We start from the raw sequence: 23,362 nt of genomic DNA, 5'->3' as shown, positions 1-23,362 counted from the left end.
GCCAGGAACTCTGGTTCTACGCAAGCATAGAAGAAACAAAAAATCAGCAAAAAATCCCTCCCCCAAAATAAAACTAAAAAATTCCAAAGAAAAAGATGGTGGCGTCCATGGACTGGCACTGACAGAACCGGTTCTGTGATATCATTGTGACGTCACCAGTGGTTTGCTACCGGTTCTATTTTTAAAAAAATTATTAGGAAATATAGGTTCAAGCATACAAAAACAAGTACAAATACATACACATTTTAAAAAATTACAGAGATACCTTGCTCTCTCTTCCTTTCCTTATTCTGTTTTATATATAACTAAGCAATATTCAGTTCTGTGACATCATTGTGACGTCACCAGCGGTTTGCTACCGGTTCTATAGAACCAGTGTGAACCGGGAGGAACCCATCTCTGGCTTAGCTTGATTTGCTTACGGTCACTAACTTGGAGTGTGAAAGAGCCTCCCACCCCACATATTAGCTGGACATTTCTTGGTCTCCTCTAATGGAGGGGAGAAGGGAAGAATGGAAAGATACATATGTTCAAATTGTGCAATTTAACACCTTCCCAAAGTTTCATTTAATCTTCCATTATTTCTCTGCCTGTAGTGGTGGGTTGCTACCAGTTCGCACCAGTTCAGTGAATTAGTAGCAGCAGTGGCGGGAGGCTCCACCCACTGAAGGGCTTCTTTTCTTACCTGCCACAGGAGCTCCCTTGGAGGCTGTCACTGGTGCATGTGTGCTCATTGGTTGCGCATGTGCCCATCAGTTGCACACCTGCCTGTCGGCACAAGATTTTACTTCTGTGCATGAGCAGCAAGCCAAATCTCACATGAGGATGCACACAACAAGATTTTGGCTATTTTCGCCTATATTCTTGCTTCCATGCATGCGCAAAAGCAAACAATCAGCGAACATAGTTGAAATCTCACTCTTGCGCCCATCCTAGCCTGAGATTTGGCTTGCTGCGCAGGCACAGAAGCCAAATCTTACGTGGGGGCATGTCAGGAGTGTGCAGCTGCGCACACTTCCAGGATTTTCCTACCAAAGCTGCACACCTGGAAGCATTGGCTGCTTCCCAACAGTGGTTCCATCCACCCACCAGGACATCATCAAAAATGCTTTGCGCATGTACTCCTGTTCCTGAACTGGTAGCAAAGGTAAGTGGAACCCACTACTGCTTGCCTCCCTGTGGCAGAAGGATGCCTGGTAGCCAGGACATTTATAAATAAGCATTTGAAAAACCTTTTGTATTGCCACAGACAATCCTTCCTGTGCAAAAGGCAGGAAATCCCTATCAAGGCAACACAGCTCTCATTGTTCCTTTGATTAGAATACCTTTCTTTTAAATCTGCTGTTCACTTAATTGGGGAAACAGGTTGATGAATAAAAATATTTTGATCTGATCAAGCCACTCAATTAATTAAAATTGCAGCGTTCTGTCTGAGGCAGCAATAGCTTTTGAGTCGCTTGCCAGCAACAATTCTGCAAACTTATGTAAGTTGACTTAAGGCAGTTTTAATATCGTCAGTCTCCACATCAAAGTTTCCACAATAAATGACATCATTTTAAATAATTTCTCTCATATTGTAAATATTACATGTCAGGGATAAATCTTTAGCCACCTACAGCCTTCTAATTATGGGAAATTGGCATTTGATATTATATGGAATCCTAACAGAACTGGAAGGGACCTTGGTGGTCTTTGAAATTTGAAATCATGTGGCAATGTTGCCATCTTCTTAGCTACTGGCTGAGAAATTAGCTCTGACTCAGGATGTCCTCATTTGCAGTAGATTGCCTGCCATCTGGTGGTTATTTCTGTGAATGGGGAAAAAAAGATTCAGTAGCATCTATTTTACCTACTTATATAGTACTAGAATCAGTGATGGGGTCCTATGAGTACAATCAGGAATGCAGTACCGGTAGCAGAATTTGGAGCTCCACCCCAGAGCACCCAATTTGCACTGAAAGATGTTGAAACAAAATGCATAAGTCACGCCCACGGTGTGGTAGTAAAAAGTTTGGTAGCCCATCACTGACTAGAATACTCCTTGTCATGAGCGGTAACTGGCTGAAACTGTGCATCACAGGACAACAATTTTTGAACTAAGGTACCTGAAATGGGTACCTGCTCCCCAATCTGATTTCCCCCCACTGGGGGTGGGAGAGGCTCTGCCGCGAATTTCCAAAGAAGGTTAAGTCAACTTACGGGAAAGGTGGAGAGGGCGAGGTGAGAGCTCCGGTGTAGGCAGCGCCGTCAGCTGAGCAACAGGCACGACGTGACTGCTGCTTTTTCACTTTTTGCTTCTGTGCGCAGGTGGCGAGGCTTGTCTGACTCCACCGTGCGGCTTTTGGGAATGCCGCATGGCTTTTGGAAATGCCACGCGGCTTTTGGTTTTTGTCTGCATGCACAGGTTGGACCGACCTCCATGGGCCGGTCACAGACAGTGGGTGGGCCAGAGTATAAGAGTATAAATATAATTTACATTGTAAACAATAAATTAACCAGTAAACAGTTAGCTACATACACCAAGCACTCATATACAGTTCTAAACATACAGCAGCTATCCATTGATATTACACACAATTTCATACAATACCATAATATAATACATGGACTGAAGAATACTGAGATTTTCAGCTTCTTTAAAGTTGCTTTATTCTAGGCAGCACAGATACAATTGAACTTGTGACTTCAGCTCTTGCAATCACTGAATGAAACAATGTCAGCTTGCCTCTTTTATACTCTCACTTTCCTGCTTAAATGCAACTGTCACTTTCTTAAAATTCCCGGTCAAATTCTTAACCAATCACAATCAACAATTCAAATTCCAACTATTTACATTAACTTAATACATATTCAACATGGACCATATAAAGCACACAGCAAGTACATACCTGTAGACCATTTAGCACACAGCAATATATGTTATATTATTAGCACACAGCAATATTAGCCCACAGCAAGTACACATACCATTTAGAACACAGCAATATGTCATCTTATTAACACACAGCATTATTAGCACACAGATATGTCTTAGTGCACATCAATACTTTAGCACATAGCATAACTTAGCACACAGCAATATAGCAAACATTATCAATACTAACCGCAATAGCCACTAACAACCAACAATGCAATGCAATGCAATGCAATGCAATACAATACAATACAACCCAATACAATGCAACTGAGAGCAACACATCTGTCTCCCTTTTATGGACAATTGCAGCCTAGCTCTTAAAGTAACATTATTGCAGCCTAGCCCTTAAAGTAACATACATTGCTGGTTAGTTCATATATTGACAAACCCAACCGGTGCAGTACATAGTACTGACAAACTTTTTTTAAAAAATCCAGATTTTGAACAACACAAGGGCTTAATTATTCCAAATTATACAGATTTCAAAAGGAAGGACGAACTGGAATTACTTATGCACGAGGGCCAATACGATCTAATTGGTATTACAGAAACCTGGTGGGACGAAACACATGACTGGAACACGCAGATAAAGGGTTACAACCTCTTCAAGAAAAACAGGTCAAATAAGAAAGGAGGTGGAGTTGCACTATACATAAAAGGCCACTATACTGCCACAGAGCTATACCAATCCAAAGAAGATAACCCCCTAGAAATCATATGGGTTGGTATAAAAGAAAAGAAGTGCACCTAAAAGAACTGGCAGACACCATTGAAGAACCACTTTTCCTCATCTACCAAAAATCCTGGACCACTGGAGACCTTCCAGAAGACTGGAAACGAGCTGACGTAGTCCTCATCCACAAAAAAGGTAAAAAGACTGACCCAGGCAACTACAGACCAATCAGACTGACTTCTATACCTGGAAAAATACTGGAGAAAATAATTAAAAAACAACTTTGCCACTACCTAGAAACAAACAACATTATATCCAACAGCCAACACGGGTTTGTCAGAAACAAATCATGCCAAACCAACCTCATATCATTTTTCAACACCATAACCAAATCAGTGGACCAACACAATGCAGTAGACCTCATATACTTGGACTTCAGCAAAGCTTTTGATAAAGTTGACCACAACCTCCTAATCCACAAATTAGAAAAAAATGGGGTAGGTTACAACACATGCAGATGGATAAACAGTTGGCTGTCCAACCGCACGCAACGAGTTGTCCTCAACGGTTCCAAATCCACTTGGAAGAAGGTAGGCAGTGGGGTACCACAGGGTTCTGTCCTGGGACCTTTACTCTTCAATATTTTCATCAATGACCTGGACGAGGGAGTAGAAGGGGAACTAATCAAATTCGCAGATGACACCAAGCTGGCAGGGGTAGCCAACACCCTAGAGGACAGGCTCAAAATACAGAAAGATCTAGACATGAACACTATGGGCCCACAATAACAACATGATGTTCAATGTCGACAAGAGCAAAGTCCTTCACCTTGGTAAAAAAAAAAACTAGACACACATACAGCCTGGGAGAAACCCCGCTTAGCAGTAGTGACTGCGAAAGAGATCTTGGAGTCTTGGTGGATAATCAACTAAACATGAGCCAGCAATGTGCAGCAGCAGCCAAAAAAGCCAACACTATCCTAAGCTGCATCAACATGGGGATACACTCCAAGACCAGGGAAGTATTAATACCACTCTACTACGCCCTGGTCAGACCACATCTGGAGTACTGCATCCAGTTCTGGTCACCATACTTCAAAAGAGACATTGAAACTCTGGAGAAGGTGCAGAAAAGAGCAACAAAAATGATTAGGGGACTTGAAACCAAGACTTACGAAGAGAGATTGCAGGAACTGGGCATGGATAGCCTAGAGAAAAGGAGGGCCAGAGGGGATATGATAGCTGTATATAGGTATATGAGGGGTTGCCACAGAGAGGAGGGGGCCACTCTATTCTCCAGAGCACCAGAGGGCCGGACGAGGAACAACGGCTGGAAGCTGACCAAGGAGAGATTCAACCTAGAAGTAAGGAAGAACTTCCTGATGGTCAGAGCGATCAACCAGTGGAACAACCTGCCTGTGGAGGTTGTGAACTCCCCAACTCTGGACACTTTCAAGAGGAGATTGGACTGCCATTTGGCTGGGGTGCTTTAGGATTCCTGCTCAGGCAGGGGGTTGGACTTGATGACCTGCATGGTCCCTTTCAACTCTAACAATAAATAAATGAATGAATGAATGAATGAATGAATGAATGAATGAACGAATGAATAAATAAGGTTCCAATTGTGAGAGATTGAAACTTGAAATAGGAGCGTCCAGATCAATGCTGGTTTTTTTAATGACTAATAAACCATACTTCGAAACCTCTTTATACAAGGCACAGATGTCTCTTGGGCACTCAATAGAACAGGATAAAGGATCTCATTGTTTGATCTCCATTCTTGTTTTATTCAAAGAGTATCTACCACAGCTTTTCCAACCTGCAGATCAGGGGTGAAATTCTGTAGGTCCTGGTAGGTTCTGGAGAATTGGTAGCGGAAATTTTGAGTATTCAGAAAACTGGCAAATACCACCTGTGGCTGGCCCCAGAATGGGGTGGGAATGGAGATGTTATTATTTATATGCTGGATTTATATGCTGCCTCTCTCTGAGGACTCGGGGCAGCTTACAACATATAAAAGAAACGATGTGAACATTCTAATCCAATTAATTTAAAACTAGTTAATCTAAAAACTCCAATAACAATAAAAATCAATCATTGCTATTTACACAACAAACATATAGTACACTCATCAGCCATGGGGGCTAGGGTCTAATGGCCCCAAGTCTGGCAGCATAAATGAGTCTTGAAACTCTTGCGGAAGGCAAGGATGATGAAGGCAGTGCAAATCTATGGGGAGAGCTGATTCCAGAGGGCCGGAGCCCCCACAGAGAAGGCTCTTCCCCTAGGCCCCACTAAGTGACATTGTCTAGTTGATGGGACCCAGAGAAGGCTGGCTCTGATTGCTGCTGGTTTTGCAGTATTCTTCCCCTACCATGCCCATCAAGAAACACTCACAGAACCGGTAGGGAAAAAAATTGAATTTCATCCCTGCTGCAGACCTCTTATGAACATGGAACACAACTCCTGTTTTAATTTTTTAGAGAGTTGATGTCTAGCTGAAATTGACTGAAACTGGCTTCCTACAACTGAAACACAAATATACTTCTTATTTTGTGAAATACAAAAACAGAAATCTGGAGGTTGTATGCAAACCATTTTCCAAATAGACGTTCCAATGTTCCTGTAGCCACTTGCTCTGCAAAATTCCTGTCATCTTTCTTCTATACCCAGATTAAAAAATAGTAATAAAAGAAATCTCACTTGGCACATTATGTATGTGCGTGGGAACGGTATTGTCATAACTGCAGCCAGTTAAGTTTCATTGCTGTCATCACCTGCTTGAATTGGCATCTATTAGAAGAGAGCTCTCACCTGCGTGCACTTTTGATAGAAACAGCAGAGGATCACCACCACAAAAAGTAATGTGCTGGTCAGTTGAATTGACTGCAAAAATGATTTGGAACCAGAGGTCTGGACTTCATTGCCCACCTATCCTAAGAGTTCCAACATTTAGTATGCATTGGAATTTGAAATCTGTTTCTCAGGACCTTGTGAATGAAGCCCAAATGGCTTGTGAGATTTAATACCAGCCTTTTCCAGTCTGGGATTCTCCAAATTTAAGTCTCAGAATTTGCAGTTAATTCTCAGAATTCTGGGAATTGCAAGCCAATTGTTCCTCTCTATAATTGTTAAGAGCTCTATCAACAGCTGCTGGTGCCAGCATGAATTTCTTTAAACCCTTTCACAGTATTGCTGCCCTCAAAACTGTCTCTCTCCCCCACCACACCCACCTACCTACCTCTATCATCTGTCTTCCTTCCTTCCTTCCTTCCTTCCTTCCTTCCTTCCTTCCTTCCTTCCTTCCTTCCTATCTATCTATCTATCTATCTATCTATCTATCTATCTATCTATCTATCTATCTATCTATCTATCTATCATCTATCTGCCGGAATCTATCTGTCTGTCTCTCTGTATTTTTATTTATTTCCCCTTTTACAGTATTTTTATAAATTATACAAGGTGATGAACAAAAATTGCTTTTCTTCCTCCCCCCCCCAGTTAGAATCCTGTGGGGTGGGAGAAAGAGATATATATATTTTGATCTGGTGGCCCAATGAAACTCAGCCAGTTTTCAAGCTGCAGCTTTTTATCCCCTCTGTGAATTTGTCACCCCCTGACCATTTTTGGAAAATGATAACCAGGTACTTACAAGATGGCAGTGTTTTATTCATTGAACTGGTATGCTACCAAATCCTTACAGACTTCCGACTGTCTAGAGCAGTGTTTCCCAACCTTTTTGGAGCCGCGGCACATTTTTCATATTTTCAAAATCCTGGGGAACATTGAGGGGGGGGGGGGCTAAAAAAGTTTGGACAAAAAAATCTCTCTTCCTCTCTTTCGCTCTATTTCTCTCTCCCTCCCTCTTTCTCTCTCTTCCTTCCTTTCTCTCTTTCTGTCTCCTCCTTCCTCTCTCATCTCTTTCCTTCCTCTCCCTCCCTTTATCTCTTTCCTTTTTCTCCCTTTCTGTCTATCCTTTCTATCTCTCACTCCTTCTCCCTCTTTCATTCCCTTTCTCTCCCTCCCTTTCTGTCTCATTCCTTTCTCTCCCTCTTTCCTTTCTATCTCTTTCTTTTTCTCCCTCCTTCATATCTTCTTTCTCTCCCCCCTTCCTTCCTCCCTCTTTCCTTTCTCCCCCTCCCTTTCTCTTCCTTTTTCTCTATCCTTTCTACCTCTTACTCTTTCTTTCTCTCCCTCCTTCATTCACTTTTCTCTCCCTCCCTTTCTCTCCCTTTCCTTTCTCTTCCTCTCTTGTTCTCCTCTGGGGCTGCCTGTGCCTGCCCTGTACCACCCAACACGGACGGACAGCCCCCGGTCGTCGGTTCGTCGCCCCCCCCACACACGGAGGGAGATCAGGCTGGCGAGGGCAGTAGATCTGCGTCCCCAGCCACTGGAGGGAAATCAGGCTGGTGGGGGTGGCGAATCCACCTCCCCAGCCGGGTGGAGGGAGATCGGGCTGGCGAGGGGGGTGGATCCGCATCCCCAGCCGCGCGGAGGGAAATCGGGCAGGCGGGTGGGTGGCTGCGGCTCCCTGCGCGCCCCTGGAAAAGGGTGCGCAGGGGGAAATTTTGGGGTGCGCTGGCGCAGGCGTGCCCAGCCTACAGGGAATGGGGCCCGGGGCCGCTGCAGCCGGCAGCCTCCTGTTTCCGCTGCCATTGCCCTCCCGCCGGGCCCCAAAGGACAATTGTTGCTACCCCCGCCAGGAAAGCTCCAGCTGGGCGGGGTGCTGCCGGTGGCTCCACTCTGGAGCTCTTGCTCGCTGCTGCCATCGCCCAGCATCTGCCCGGGGCTGCTGCAGCCGGCAGCCTCCCGTTCCTGCTGCCATTGCCTTCCCGCCGGGCCCGAAAGGACACTTGTTGCCGCCTCCACTGGGAAGCTCCAGCTGGGCGCGAAGAATAAAGCTCAGCTTCCGGTCTCAGAACCTGAGCTTCGCGGCACACCTGATGATGTCTCGCGGCACACCAGTGTGCCGCGGCACACCGGTTGAAAAACACTGGTCTAGAGCAACAAAAAGCACAGATCATTAAAATGTCTGTCATTATAATAATAAACTCACAGAAACCCAACTACCCCAAACAATGACTGTTTTGTTCTAAAGAAGTTGCGAAGTTTTCATTCCAATCTGACAGGGAAGTAAAGTAGGAAAAATCTGATTAGTTCCCTGCCAGATTGCCTCCCTATTTAACCCTGCTGTTCCCCTCCGGTCTTTTTAGACCAGAAACAAATTTTGAGACCTTGTAAAAAAATTTCCCTGCATATCTGAAACTTGAAATTCCATGACTTTGTTTCATTTAAGGGGTTCTTTCTAAGGGTGGTGGGTTTTTTGTCCGGGCGGGGGGCAGGTGTTTAGTTTTTGCTGGACAAAAAAAGTTACATTTTTACCCTCCGGGTCCTTTTAGACCCAGAGTATAAAAAGGTTGGTTCTAGCTACTGGAATGGTCTTTTTGAATACTTTTTTCACTAGTATACTAATTTGAACATTTCTGAACACAATGAAATGAAAATTGAAGTGAACAAAATAATGCTTATTTGTTTACTTTGCTCATAAAAGAACGCCCTCCCAATTTTTGTGCAATTTTGTTCATTTTTATCTAGATTAAGCTGCAAAATCAGACTTTTTTGACCATCTCTGGCATTGGCATACTAATTGGCATACATTTCTGACCATAATAAAATGAAAAATGAAATTTTAAAAAATGGTGCATTTTCTTGGCTCTGAAAAGGGTCTCTCCCCCCCCCCCCCCGGCTTTGTGCAATTATTTCACTTTATTTATAGATTAGGCTTCCAATTTTCAATTTTTTGAATAGCTTTGACCTTTGCCTGCTAATTTGAACATTTCTGAACATAATGAAATGAAAAATGAAATGAAAAAGTTGATGTTCTGTTCCAAAGATTATATAAAATAAAATGAAAACATTAATACTTATTTGTTTATTTTGCTCAGAAAAGCCCACCCCCCTCCCCCAGCTGTGTGCAATTTCTTCAATTTATAGATAGATTAGCCTGCAAAATCCTTTTTTTTTTTCATTTCATTTTTCATTTGTTTGTGATCAGGAATGTTCAAATTAGTATACTAGCAAAAAAAGTATTTAAAAAAACCCTACTTCCAGTAGTTAAAAGCAACGTTTTTCTAGTCCGGGTCAAATATGACCCAGAGGAGCACAAGTATATAATCTTTGGAGCAGAACATCAATTTCATTTTTCATTTCATTATGTTCAGAAATGTTCAAGTTAGTATGGCAATGCCCAGGATAGTCCAAAAATTCTGATTTGACAGGCTAATCTATATATAAAGTGAAATAATTGCACACAGCAGGGGGGGGGTAGGCCCTTTTCTATCACATTTATCACATTTATCACATTTATACATGACCCATCTCACTATTAAGCAGTTTTGGGCAGTTTTCAGTTAAAAAACAACAAAATCCACAAACAATAATAATTAAGACAGATTTAAAAAGACAAAGTAACTCAGTTACCTCCTCTTCTTTGCCTTTGGGTGAATTCCAAAAACCCAGACAGATACAAAAAAGTGTTATTGTTCATAATAACAAATAAATAACAAATAAATACAAAAATGTAAGGATGGATGGATGGATGGGTGGAGGGAGGGAGGGAAGGGAGGGAGGGAGGGAGGGAGGGAGGAAGAGCAATGTGGTTGCAGCAACACTGGAGAAACCCAGCCACCTTTACTTGCAGTGATGACCCTGCATAGGAGAAATTGCACCAGAGCATCAGAACCTCCATTTAAAAGAAAAAGGACACCTTTTAGAAGACAATAATGTGCACATTTTGGGCAGAGAAGATAGGTGGTTTGAGAGAGCAGCAAAGACACCATCCATTTATGCCCTTTCAACGACAGAAGTGAAGGTCTCAGACACAAACTCTCCCCCATTTTTTATGCTGTTCTTGCTTCAGTAAGATCAAGATCAGTTCACAAGTTCACCAGACATGATAACCCGCCTAGGAGGAAACATTTAGGAGGTGAAACCATTCTGAAGGACATGTATCGTGTCTCTATGACCGACTTGCTCAGGCCAGGGGCGGATTCCCGATTCCATCACTACCAGCAGCTTTGGTTCTGCTGAGGGCGCACATGCGTGTCCCAGGTTTTTTTTTGCTTCTGTGCATGTGCAAGAAGCAAAATCTCACATGCACAGAAGCAAAAAATTGCCGAAATCACTCACCCCCTTGCAAGTTTTTGCTTCATGCGTATGCGCACTGTGACTCATGAGCACACCCACAACAAAAGTGAAGTTGCATGTGCAGTTCAATTTTTGCTACTGGTATGCCATCTTTATCTGCAGTATTGGGCAGTCACATACCACACTACCCAGATGGTCCTCAGTGGCCGGTGCGGGCACATGCTCTCCCAACATGTCCATGCCCCACTTTAGATTTAGCTTCTGTACATGTGCAGCAAACAAATCTCGTGAGAGTTCGGCTATTTTTATCGGGATTTTTGCTTCCACACATGGTCAGAAGCAAAAAAATCGGCGATTTTTGGTGGGAATCTGTCCGTTGTGCCATTCCTGGGCCATTTCAATTGGCCAGAGGGCATCCCCCATGTGGGGGGAGGATCCCATGATTGCTTATCTGTACCAGTAGCAACCTGATACTGGCTCAGGCTGAAGAAGCTGCTTGGATAAACAGCGAAACATTTCAATGCAAAAAGGAAAGTATTGGTAGTCCAGTTGACATGACTCAACTTCCAGGTAAATCTGCATGGATGATGAAGAATCTTCATGGACATTTCCTTTTTTCAGCATCTGTAACCCTCTGGGTGGAGTCTGAGTTCGACTCTGGGTGAGGCGAGGTGGGGTGGGGAATTCTCAATGCTCTTTCATTTTTGCATTGTCATCAAGAACATTTTTGGTCTCCTAAAGGAATGTTGAATTGCTGGTGTGTTGCAACATACAGTAGTTCCAGGTTTATTTTTTTTCTTAGTGAATCATTTTCTCCATTGAAGACTTTCTATATTTCTTATTTAGAAATGACGTGTCAGGGCATGTTTTGTTTTATTCTAAGAAATGCTTCCTTGTGGAAATAAGGACTGATCACTGTGACATTTTACCTTTATTACATTCTGATGATGGGACACAGTGGCTCAGTAGCTAAGATGCTGAGGTTGTGGACCAGAAAGGTCAGCAGTTTGGCGGTTCGAATCCTTAACACCATATAATGGAGTGAACTCCCATTACTTCTCCCAGCTTCTGCCAACCTAGCAGTGTAAAAATAAGTACCACCTTTGGTGGGAAGATAACAGTGCTCCATGCGCCCATCCAAATGACCGCGCAGACATCTTCTGTCAGCACAGGTTCTTTGCCTTTGAAATGGAGATGAGCACTGACCCCTAGAATCGAGAACAACTAGCACATATGCGTGAGGGGAACCTTTATCTTTTTATTACATTCTTTGTCTAGTACTATCTGCACTAGGTCATTTAAAAAGGAAGTCCTCAACCTTGTTCTGGGTAATTATTTTTTATGTGTTCGAACTCTGTTTCTTCATTTTTATTTTTCAAGTCTTAACAATTCTCAAGTCTGGCTTCACAGTCAAGCAAGTTTTATTATAACCAACAGAGCAGAACTCTGAAATTCATGAGAGGACTTTCATTTTGCTAATCATTCCTTCTTACGACCTTTCTCTAAACGTGTTTCATTTTTTCTTTGAAATCTTCTTAAAGCATGGTAAAAATGAATGCAAGACACAAAATAAACATTGACTGACACAGAATAAAGTGAAATTATAGCCTGAGATTTGGAACCTTTACTACTGTTGATATGGTCCAGAATTGCATTACCCCCTCCCCCAGCCACATCAGTCTGAGACAGAGGTCTTCAAACTTGGAAACTTTAAGACTTGTGGACTTAGCTGCCTGGAGAATTCTGGGAATTGAAGTCCACAAGTCTTAAAGTTGCCAAGTTTGAAGATTTCTGGCAATGTTCCCTCTAACCTGCACACCGTACTGTGGTGCACGCAAATTCCAAGGATGGCACGGCCTTTTCCAAGTGAGAAAAAGAGAGAGAGAGAAAGAGTGAGAAAGAGAGAGAGAAAGAGGGGGAGAGAGAAAGAGAGAGAGAGAAAGAGAGAGAAAGAGAGAGAAAGAGAGAGAAAGAAAGCAAGAGAGAGAGAGAGAGAAATGAAAGCAAAAAGAGGAGAAAAAAAGAGAAAAGAGAAAATGATTGAGGCAGAGAATGAGAGGAAAGAGAGAGAAACAAAAGAGAGAGAGAAGTGACCATTGATTTAAAGCATATGATAAAAAGCACCCAAAGAATAAGAAAGAAAACCCCCCAGCCCTCACCTGTTTTTGGAAATGGTTCAAGAGTGTGTATAAACACACACACACACACACACACACACACAAGGGGGGGGAGGAGACGGGGATGGAAAAAGAGAGGAAAAGTGAGAGGGGGAAGGAATGAGAGAAAAAGGGAGGAAGAGGGAGAAATGAGAAATAAATGAGAGAGAAAAGAGGGAGAGACAGCCAGGAGAGGTACCCAGAAATGAGACAGTGATAAAAATTTGAGGAGGGATTATTGATTATTAAATATGGATTGGCTATGGAATATTGGTAAAAGATATATTTAGGTATAGTTTAATATTAGGATGTATTAATTCGTAAAATTGGATTAGAATTTTAGAACTATTTAGAATTACATAGGTAAAATTAATGGAAGATACATAGGATAAATAAGATATGATATGTACTGTATGATTTTATGATTTTGCATTATGAATTTAAAATATACTTGGAAATGTAGAAGATTGATGAACGTTAATAATAGTAAATGCTAAGTGCCTGAAAATTAATTGAGCTTGGAAATATTGAATGAAATTATAGAAAAGTAAATATGGAAATATATTAATTGATGCATTGGTATTCAGATAGATTTTCATAGTATTATTAGATTACTATAATACTATGATAAATATTTCAGAAATGAAGATTTTAAAGCATGGATTTATTAATAGTTGTTTTTGGTTTTGCTGATTGTTTTAGTTTTAATAGTAATAGATTTTTGTTTTGTTTTATTATTAATTTCTTTTTAAATAAAAAAGAAGAATTTTTTCCCTATTAATTAGGAAAAAGTTGTATAAGGGTTTTTTGTTTCTTTTAAGAAGAATGTATAAGAAGAAGGAGTAGGCATGACGGCCTATCTGGATTTATAAGAGGATAATGATATTAATTGAAATATAAAATAACAGAATAACATAGTGGGAAGGGACCTTATTCTGCTCCAGCACCGAGCCCCAAATAATTACGCAATAAGTTGTCTTGGGTGGTATCTGTGGAAAAAAATCAGGCGCTCAGGCATGAAATTTTATTTATTCATTCATTCATTCATTCATTCATTCATTCATTCATTCATGCATTTATTTATTTATTTGACTTCTATGCCGCCCAGTCCCAAAGGGACTGCCACTCAGGCACTATACTTTTCGGGCCACACTGAAAAATTTAGAGGGAACATTGATCTCTGGTCTGCAATTTAGTATATATTCTAAGATTTTATCACAAGTACAATCCCCAAGTCAGATATATTCCACTTTATACCAGCACATTTGAATTCTATTTCTTAACAAATAACTTTTGTCTCAGCAGTATTTCATTCCAATTTGTAACATATCAAAATTGCTTTGAATTTTTTTTCCTGACTTTTAAGGCTCCCACCTAGTATTTTGTTACTTGAAGATTGGTAAACATTTCCTCCACCTGTTTGGCTGGACCAGAGGTGGGGAACTATGGCCCCTTTATGACTTGTGGACTTCAACTCCCGGAATTCCTGAGCCAGCATTGAATTCTGGGAGCTGGACAATAAGTCATAAAGGGGCCATAATTCCCCACCCTTGGTCAATAGGGGAAAAGACTATTGAAGACTGAGTTTTGTAGTGCCACATTGGAAGCTTCACTCCAGTTTTATAAGGAATCACTAGTACATGACAATTTCTATGTGACTCTTACACTTTCCCCTTTGTGAATGTTTATTAAGTATAGAAAACCTATTTCTTCCACCTTGAAATGGCCCCTGTGGTATCAGATGGTGTGAATCATACATAAAAGCTTTATTTTTTTGGTGTGTGTGTGGGGGGTATTTTAAGAGCATTTAATCATTAGGGAAATTCCAGGTAGAAATTACAACACACAGGTCTGAATCTATTTCAGGTCTATGAGTCTGACATGTAGTTCACTGCACAAGGGAAATACAAGCAGGGGAGAGTAAACAAGGGCATTTTTATTTTGTGAAAGAGAAATATTAACCTAAAATATAAGGAATATTAAGTTTTGGGGGTTCATGGCACCGGTGGGTTCCTACCGGTGCAGTCCAGTGAGCTGCTCCAGTAGCGACCCGCCGATTGCACAATTCTGGCACGATGATTCCTGTCTGTCTTTGCTGGTCCCTGTGCATTAAAAATAAGTTTCCATGATTTTTGGCTCTCTGAGCATGTGCAGAAGGAAAACCGTCCCTCTGCGCATGCGCAGAAGCAAAATTGTGCTTGGGACGTGTGCACGCACACAAGTGTAACAAAAACTCTCACACGCAAAACATCATGATGCAGAATGCAGCCGCGAGAGCATCGTGGGGCTTCCAAGATTCGCCCATGTTTCTTCAACACTCCGTGGCTTGCATTGGCTGCTGATCAGTTTCTGGTCACAATTCAAAGTGTTGGTCATGACCTTTAAAGCCCTACATGGCATTGGACCAGATTACTTCCGGAATCGCCTGCTACCGCACGAATCCCAGTGACCGATAAGGTCCCACAGAGTTGGCCTTCTCTGGGTCCTGTCAACTAAACAATGTCATTTGGCGGGCCCCAGGGGAAGAGCCTTCTCTGTGGCAGCCACGGCCCTCTGGAACCAACTCCCCCCGGAGATTAGAACTGCCCCCACCCTCCCTGTCTTTCGTAAACTACTCAAGACTCACTTATACCGCCAGGCATAGGGGAGTTGAGATATTTCTTTCCCCTAGGTCATTACAAGTTATGCATGGTATGTTTGTATGTTTGGTTTTATAATAAGGGTTTTTAGTTGTTTTATTATTGGATTGTTACATGTTGTTTTTATCATTGTTGTTAGCCGCCCCGAGTCTACGGAGAGGGGCAGCATACAAATCCAATAAATTATTATTATTATTATCACGATACGCATGCAGCTGGCCATGGTCCATGACCACAAAAGTTATTTAAAGGGGCAAAAGATTGAGAACCATGGTCTCCAACCGTTGTAGCTTTAAGCCTGGTGGACTTCAAAGATGGCTGGAAAATTCTGGGAGTTGAAGTCTGCCAGGCTTAAAGTTGCCAAGGTTGGAGACCCCTGTAATGGCTCAGTTATTGGTATGTCATTCTACCACTAATATTTGTTCTGTACTGGATGGTCTTTCATTAATCCAGAATGTAGTAATGAGGTTGATCTTCTATCTTTGTACATAGATTCTGAGCCCAGACATGGTTCTGTAATCAGATGCTGCCACCTGCTGAAACATGATTACCAACAAAAAAAATTGTGGTGGTTGTTTTGTTTGACCACACACTGCATGCCATACTTCACTTGGAAGGAGTCCTTCATGAATTGTATAATGTCTTATGTTCGTGTAAAGCAGTGATACTGCAATCGACAAAGAACTCCTGAGGTAGCGTAGTGTAATCATTGAAGGATTTTTATCAAGTTTTATCCAGAAGTTATCAAGAGCATTGCTATACCAACCAGGCCTGTAACTGATATTACGCATGCCAAAGTATGCCATGTCAACATAGACACTCCAATCTGATTGCATAGTGAAATCTGGAAAACAAAACAAAAGTTGTTCTTTTTAGATAGACGGCTGGGGGAAAAAACGGGAAGGTAAGATCCATTCCCAAAAGAATTATCTATTGAATCAGCCCTACTACATAAGAACAGCAATAGCTTATGAAATGGATGGCATATAAATTTTAATAAGTTTTAAAAACTAAAAACAATTGTGATTTTTATATGAAGAGCCTTGCATTTTAATGAGCATTTTAAAGATTACCTCTTTTAATCTTCTGGATGGTTGCATTTTCCCTCAATTATTTGATCAATATTATCAGCTGCATCATCAAATTTAAGTTCTCTCAGACTGGTGATTAAAGTCTGACAAGAACCTTTTATCCCATGTGTTTCATGCCAACATTCCAGTAATTTTATTTTTTGTTCAGAAGAATCGTTCGAATTCTCATAGACTATCCCATCGATCTGAACTGTAGAAAGACCCAATTTCCGAACAAGCCTTCTAACTTGTCTCACTTCCATAACACTTATAATTGCAGGAATGTAAGGCTTCAAGTTAATATCTGCAAAGGAAAATAAGAAAAATAAGAAAAATGCATGCAATTGTTATAATGATGTATAAATGGGTAAACAAGATTTTCTACAATCAATTTTAAGAGTGATCCATAGACATCAAAATGAAAAAGTGAAAACATCACCCTAAGAACCAGTGTACACATAATGAGCTTCCCAATCATAGAATGCAGTATAGCCAATATATTCACTTACAGTTTAGCTTCTGAGGGTTTCTAAATTTCTACAAATATTGCAAATTAGCAGACATACAAAAAGTTAGAAATCTTTTTTTCTCTTTTACTACTTGTGGTATTTACATTTTTGTTAAATTTGCTCCATTAGTTTATTTTTCTTTCTATTAACATTTAGTACACTCCCTCCTTTACTCACTCACTCACTCACTCACTCACTCACTCACTCACTCACTCACTCACACATACACAGACATAAACATAAAGAGAGAGAATGTACACAGAGTATAAATACAGTGGAGATTTTAATATTAATTATTACTTTTAATAATTTAATAATCATGGCCTTAACAATACGTTCCTTTTCCTCTGCCCCAAAAGTGTTTGTTATAACAAACACTTTTTGGGCAGAGGAAAAGGAACGTATTGTTAAGGCCATGATTTTCATAGATGTAACGTAGTGGCTGTTGAAACTAGACCAGTGATGGCGAACCTTTTTTCCCTCGGGTGCTGAAAGAGCGTGGGCGCATGCTATGGTGTATGCGTGGCTGCCCACATTCATAGTTCAATGCCTGCGGAGGGTGAAAACAGCTTCCCCACCCCCAAAGGCCCCCTGGAAGTTGTAAATGGCCTGTTTCTCAACTTCTGTTAGGTCCAGTAGGCTCATGATTTGCCCTCCCCAGGCTCCAAAAGCTTCCCTGGAGCTGGTATAGGGTAAAAACACTCTCCCCCATCCCCTTCAGAGGCTCTCTGGAAGCCAAAAATGCCTTCCCAGAGCCTTTGTGTGAACCAAAAATCAGCTGACCAGCACACACATGCACATTGGAGCTGAGCTAGGGCAACAGCTCGTGTGCCAGCAGATAGGGCTCTGCATGCCACCTGTGGCACCCGTGTCATAGGTTTGCCATCAGTGAAGTAGACCATGAGAAAAGACAAACAACAGTAATAACAACTAAAGCTAATACTGGAGGAAATGGTTAATAAATCTATGAAACAAAAGTTTAAATATTTTGATGCAAAAAACTAATGCAAAGACAATTAGAGAAGATCCAATAGCAGTTTACAAAATAGGAAACCAAAGACAGTAGCTAGATATTATCATTGATGGCCAAAGCATGAGCTTACAAGAATTCGTAGCAGTTCCTGACAGAAATATTCTTGAAATAATGTTTATCAGTAATGAGGAATCAGAAGCAACTGAATAACAGACTATTTATAGCAAAGGCTTAGATACAGTATTCCTATATGTATATGTATAAATAAAATTATTCAAGGTTACAAGCATAAAGAAAGTTACATTGAAAAGGAGTTTCTGTGCAGATCTGTTCTGGAAATTCCTAGTCACTTCTCTAGAACGTCTTCTTTGAGAGCATTTGATCTCAAGTCACAAATTAGAAGATCATTACAAGCCTTGTATGAATTGGACTTAGAAAGAAACTTAGAAGGAAACCAATTCAATAGTGGAGTAATTTGCCTCTATCAAGCTAGAATACCATACTTGCGTTGCAAAAATCAAGAGATTCATGAAATCCAGCAAAGCGTTACTAGATCTTTAGACAAGGCAAGAAGGATGAACAACCTCATTACTACATTCTGGATTAATGAAAGGCCATCTAGTGCAGAACAAATATTAGTGGGAGAATGACATACCATTAACTGAGCTATTACTATGATCCAATACAGCCCAAGTATAAAAGCAAGCACATACAAGCATAAAGTGCAATGGTTGTGTTTTAATTTTTTATGTACCTGGATATTCGATTTTCTTATCTTCCTAAAAGGAAACAATTAAAAAAATGAATAATACCCATACCACCATGCTTTGCTTCCTCTTTTTTTCAATGTTTAATTTTTATTAAAACTTTTAAACCAGAAAATTAAAGCTAACACAAAGTAATAGAAAGTCAGGAAGAAGAAAGAAGAAATCAAAGAAAAGGAAAAAAATAAAGGAAAATAGGAAAGAAAGAAGTACAAAGAATTGACTTCCAATACTCTTAGTGCAAATTCTGTAAAGCAAATGCCACTTTTTATTAGTAATATGGAAAATATACTATTTTGTTCCCAAACTGTAAAGTTTCATATCGTATCTAAAGAACTCTTCAGCAAAATAAAGGGAATGGGTCCTGATGTAATCAAACATTATCAAACAAGGGGTGGCTGTGAATTCACAGGAAATTGAAAACATTTAACAATTATAAGAATCCCATCCATTTTATTGGGTTTCTACACATGTATTTATTGACCTGGACCATAATGCTCAACCATTAACTTATCCCCCTTTTAATCAAATTAATTTTCAATTTGTGGTGAGGAAAGTAAATAAACAACAAGAATCTCTACAGAACAATGTTCCCTCTAATTTTTTTTCGGGGTGGGCGGAAAAGTATAGTGTCTGAGCGGCAGTCCCCTTGGGACTGGGCGGCATAGAAGTACAAACAAACAAACAAATAAACAAACAAACAAACAAACAAATAAATAAATAAATAAATAAAATCCCTACTTTTTTATTAAAAGAAATTAATAATAAAACAAAACTCTATTACTATTAAAACTAAAACAACCAGCAAATCCAAAAACATAACTATTAATAAAAACAGGTGAGGGCTGGGTTTTTTTTCCTCTGTTATTATTTAAGTGCTTTTACCATATGCTTTAAATCAAGAGTCACTTCTCTCTCTATTTCTCTCTCTTTCCTGTCATTCTCTGCCTCAATCATTTTCTCATTTCTCTTCCCCCCTTTTTTTCTATCATTTCTCTCTCCCTCTCTCTTCCTTCCACTCCTCTCTCTCTCTTGCTTTCTTCCTCTCTCTCACTCTCTCTCACTCTTCCTTCCTCTCTCCTCTCTCACTCTTTCTTTTTCTTTCCCTCTCTCACTCTCTCTTCTTTCCTATCTTTTCTCTCTCTCTCTTTCTCCCTTTCTTTCCTTCTCTCTTCCTTCCACTTTTTTCTCTTTCTCTCTTTTCCTTCCTTCCCCTCTTCCCCTCCCTCTCTTTCTCCCTCTCTCCCTTTATATTTATCTCTTCCTTCCTTCCTCCCTTTGTCTCTCCCTCTCGTTCACTTTTCTCTCCCTTCCCTCCCTCCTTCTTTCCTCTCCTGTTTCCCTCCCTCTCTTTCCTTTCTCTCCACGTCTCTGGCTTTGCTGACCAGCACAAAGTTCAAGCCAGCTGCCCGGGAAAGCCAGGAAGGTCCTCCTGCCCCCCCCCAGCCGAAAACACAACAAAGGTCTTCTGCCACCAACTTGAGCCTCGCGTTGCTCCACCCCGCTTCGCTTGTCATCCTGGACCTCCGTTGTGTTTTCGGGGGAGAGTGGCAGGAAAGCCCTGTGCTGGCCAGGAAAGCCGGGTTTGCTTTCCGTGAAAGCAGCGCGCCTTTTAAACACGCTGCTTTCTTGCAACTCTTTCCTGGATGCGGGGGGGGGGGGGAGGAGGCCACTCCCCCCCAGGAAAGAGGTGCAGGAAAGCAGCGTGTTTAAAAGGCGCGCTGCTTTCACGGAAAGCAAACCCAGCTTTCCCGCCGCTCCCCCCGAAAACACAACGGAGAGTGATATGCAGGATGAAGCTGGGTGGAGCAACGCGAGGCTCAAGTAGGCAGCTTCCGCGCGTTTCTTTCGGCGGAAGGGGAGGAGAGGGAGCGGATCGGGCGGGCGGGGGCAGCGCCTTCTACTGCCGGTGCCTCCCCGCCCCCACCCCCCGCGGGCTGGCAGGGAGATGGAGACTGCGCGCCCATGGAAAAGGGCGCGCAGGGCGGTATTTTGGGGTGCGCGCACGCTCACGCGCGCAGCCTACAAGGAACAGTGGACTAGAACAGTTTATTGAAACAAGTACCGGTTTATAGTCAGGAATAATTTTAAATCAGAACTGTCCCAGCAGAGACAAAATGTCTGAAGTTAACGTCTCTGTTTTGTTTTCTGGCATTCTATTTTATGCATGCACAAATCTCTTACATGTAAGTGAATGAGGGGTACTAATACATATGTAAATGAGAAATAAAATACAAAATGGTCTTAAAAAGTCAGATCATTGAATAAAATAAAGATCATTTAAAAATAAAGATCATTTTAAAAAAATCAGTGCCCCAAAAGATAGATAAATAAATACAAGAATGATGGGTACAATATGTAGTTCTAAATTTTCTCAATGTCTGACGGAAACCATTCTTTTCGTCACAAAGAAAAGAGTATTGGGGTGTCCGTGGGGGCCCATATTATTTTTATGGAGCAGACTTCGAGAACATGGTCATGGCCACAATTTTTATTGTTTGACTCTCCAGTAGATGTCTCCACACAGAAGATCATCTCTACCAAGTGGGTTTCACACCTTACCTCAAGGATTAGAAAGGACACCTGAATGAAGCCCCCTCCCAAAACCACTGGGTAATTTACAGATAAGAAACACAAGGAAACATTAGCAGTGGAAAAACACCATTACTATCATTAGGAGCTATACAGAAGCTTGTATGTACTTGTTGGTTCAATGCCTTAGGTTACTCTCTATCACCCTTCTACGTTCTCTGGATTACTTTAAAAAAAAAAGAGACTCACATATGATTCATAGGTTCCCTTTTGATTTGTAATCTTTTGCCTCCTTTCAGTTCTGTGCTTTGAATCTACAAAGGAACACAAAGAATTATTTGCTAGACAGTCTTCAAACAACCAGAAATTGCATATTAGGAATGTGCTTACACTAAGTGTGAAAGGCGGTAATTTCATGTAAAATTTCAGGAATTTGTGATGACTGGAGTTCTTAAACTTACTTTTAATTTACTTCAATTTGCCACCAAATGGCAGGATGCTCTAAAAGATTATTGGGAGAGGCACCCAAACATAGAAGTGAGATGGTGTGTATGGCATGGAAATTGTAAGTTGCCAGTGCTTGACAAGGAGCTTGTGGTTAATACCCATTTTTGGAAATGTTGTCTGTGTCTAATGTCATCGGGTTGGTGTGCCTTGTGGCAATAAAGGTATACAAACGTGAGAGCTGGTAGAATAGGAGCAACAATTATCTGGCCCAACTTTTGCCTTTAAGAAAATATTGATGTTGATATGATCTTTATATACTGTTGTTGCTCTCTAGCACCATCTAGTGGCCAGAAAGACAAATATGCCCCAACATACAATCTTTATATGTTGTTGTTGCCCTTTAGCCCCATCTAGTGGCCAAAGAGACAAATACCAAGTATATTGTTTGAAGCTGTCCCCACCCATCAGTTCACACTCTCAGAACAAGTGCATGCTGAGGAGCCAACTCAGCACCTTTAGCATTTGGAGAAAGCAGAAGCACAAAGAAGAATCTATCTTAATCTGTGGCACGTGGTCATCTAAGGACAAATCCACATCCCATGTACAGTGCATTGCTGGTAAGATTTAGATTGCTTGCATTTATTACTTGTTTTGTTCCGCAGTAGCCCAATACTAATTCTCTTGTATTTGGTTCTCATTGTATTTATCCCTATTTTCTCCAGTTTCACCATATCCTGTTCTTTCAATTAATTATTCAGATATATGCACATGGTCTGTTTTATTGGAGGATAGGTGGGTTTAGCTGCATGCCAAGCTGTACACAGACTAAGATGTAGTGAAGACTGAATAGATGGTGTCAGCTGCCACAGTATACGTGCTAGTGTACTTTGCTACCAGGTAGTGACAGTCTGCCATGAACTCTGGTGAGAATGGATGGGAGAAAGAAAAACTACCTTTCTTCAAAAAAATCAGCAGAAGAAAGTATCGATCTTCAAAAAAGGAGATCTAAGTAACGTTAAAAATTACAGACCAAACTCTTTATGTTGCATCACCTGCAAAGTCATGGAATCAATCATAATAAATCAATCCATTATGCTCCACCTAGAAACTAACAACTTACTCTCCAACAAACAATTTGGTTTCAGAAAAAAAAAATATCCTGTAACCTACAACTCCTACCACAGCAAAAACATACGGACTACACAACTCGATCAAGGTAAATCAATAGATGCAATTTACATAGACTTTTGTAAAGCCTTTGATTCAGTAGTACATGACAAACTATTTCATAAACTAAAATATTATGGTATCTCTGGTTCCCTTCATGATTGGATAACTGTGTTCTTGTCAAACAGATAACAAATAGTTAAAATAGGGAGTACCCTATCATATCCTGCACCTGTCAACAGTGGTATCCCTCAAGGCAATATTCTAGGACCAACACTGTTCATCCTTTACATAAACGATCTTTGTGATCATATTATAAGCAACTGCATTCTCTTTGCTGATTATGTTAAACTATTCAACACCACTGACA

The 23,362-nt window shown here is 41.0% G+C and overlaps 1 protein-coding gene across 3 annotated transcripts in view; it reads right to left on the bottom strand.

The window, feature by feature from the left end:
- Window positions 1-14,072: 14,072 nt before the first annotated feature.
- Window positions 14,073-23,362, bottom strand: part of FAS (Fas cell surface death receptor) — a 58,710-nt gene continuing 49,420 nt past the window's right edge. For all 3 annotated transcript variants that reach the window (XR_011559165.1, XM_070752318.1, XM_070752319.1), the window contains 4 exons: window positions 21,628-21,692; window positions 18,837-18,861; window positions 16,604-16,904; window positions 14,073-16,374 (listed from right to left, as the gene is read on the bottom strand). Coding sequence is in view for 2 of the 3 variants with exons in the window: in XM_070752318.1 (XP_070608419.1) it covers window positions 16,609-16,904; window positions 18,837-18,861; window positions 21,628-21,692 (386 nt within the window). In the remaining variant the exon portion in view is untranslated. The remainder of the gene's footprint in view (window positions 16,375-16,603; window positions 16,905-18,836; window positions 18,862-21,627; window positions 21,693-23,362) is intronic.

This window comes from Erythrolamprus reginae, chromosome 5 (genome assembly GCF_031021105.1).
Source record: "Erythrolamprus reginae isolate rEryReg1 chromosome 5, rEryReg1.hap1, whole genome shotgun sequence".
NCBI lineage: Eukaryota > Metazoa > Chordata > Lepidosauria > Squamata > Dipsadidae > Erythrolamprus > Erythrolamprus reginae.
This window is presented reverse-complemented; position numbering and strand designations above follow the sequence as displayed.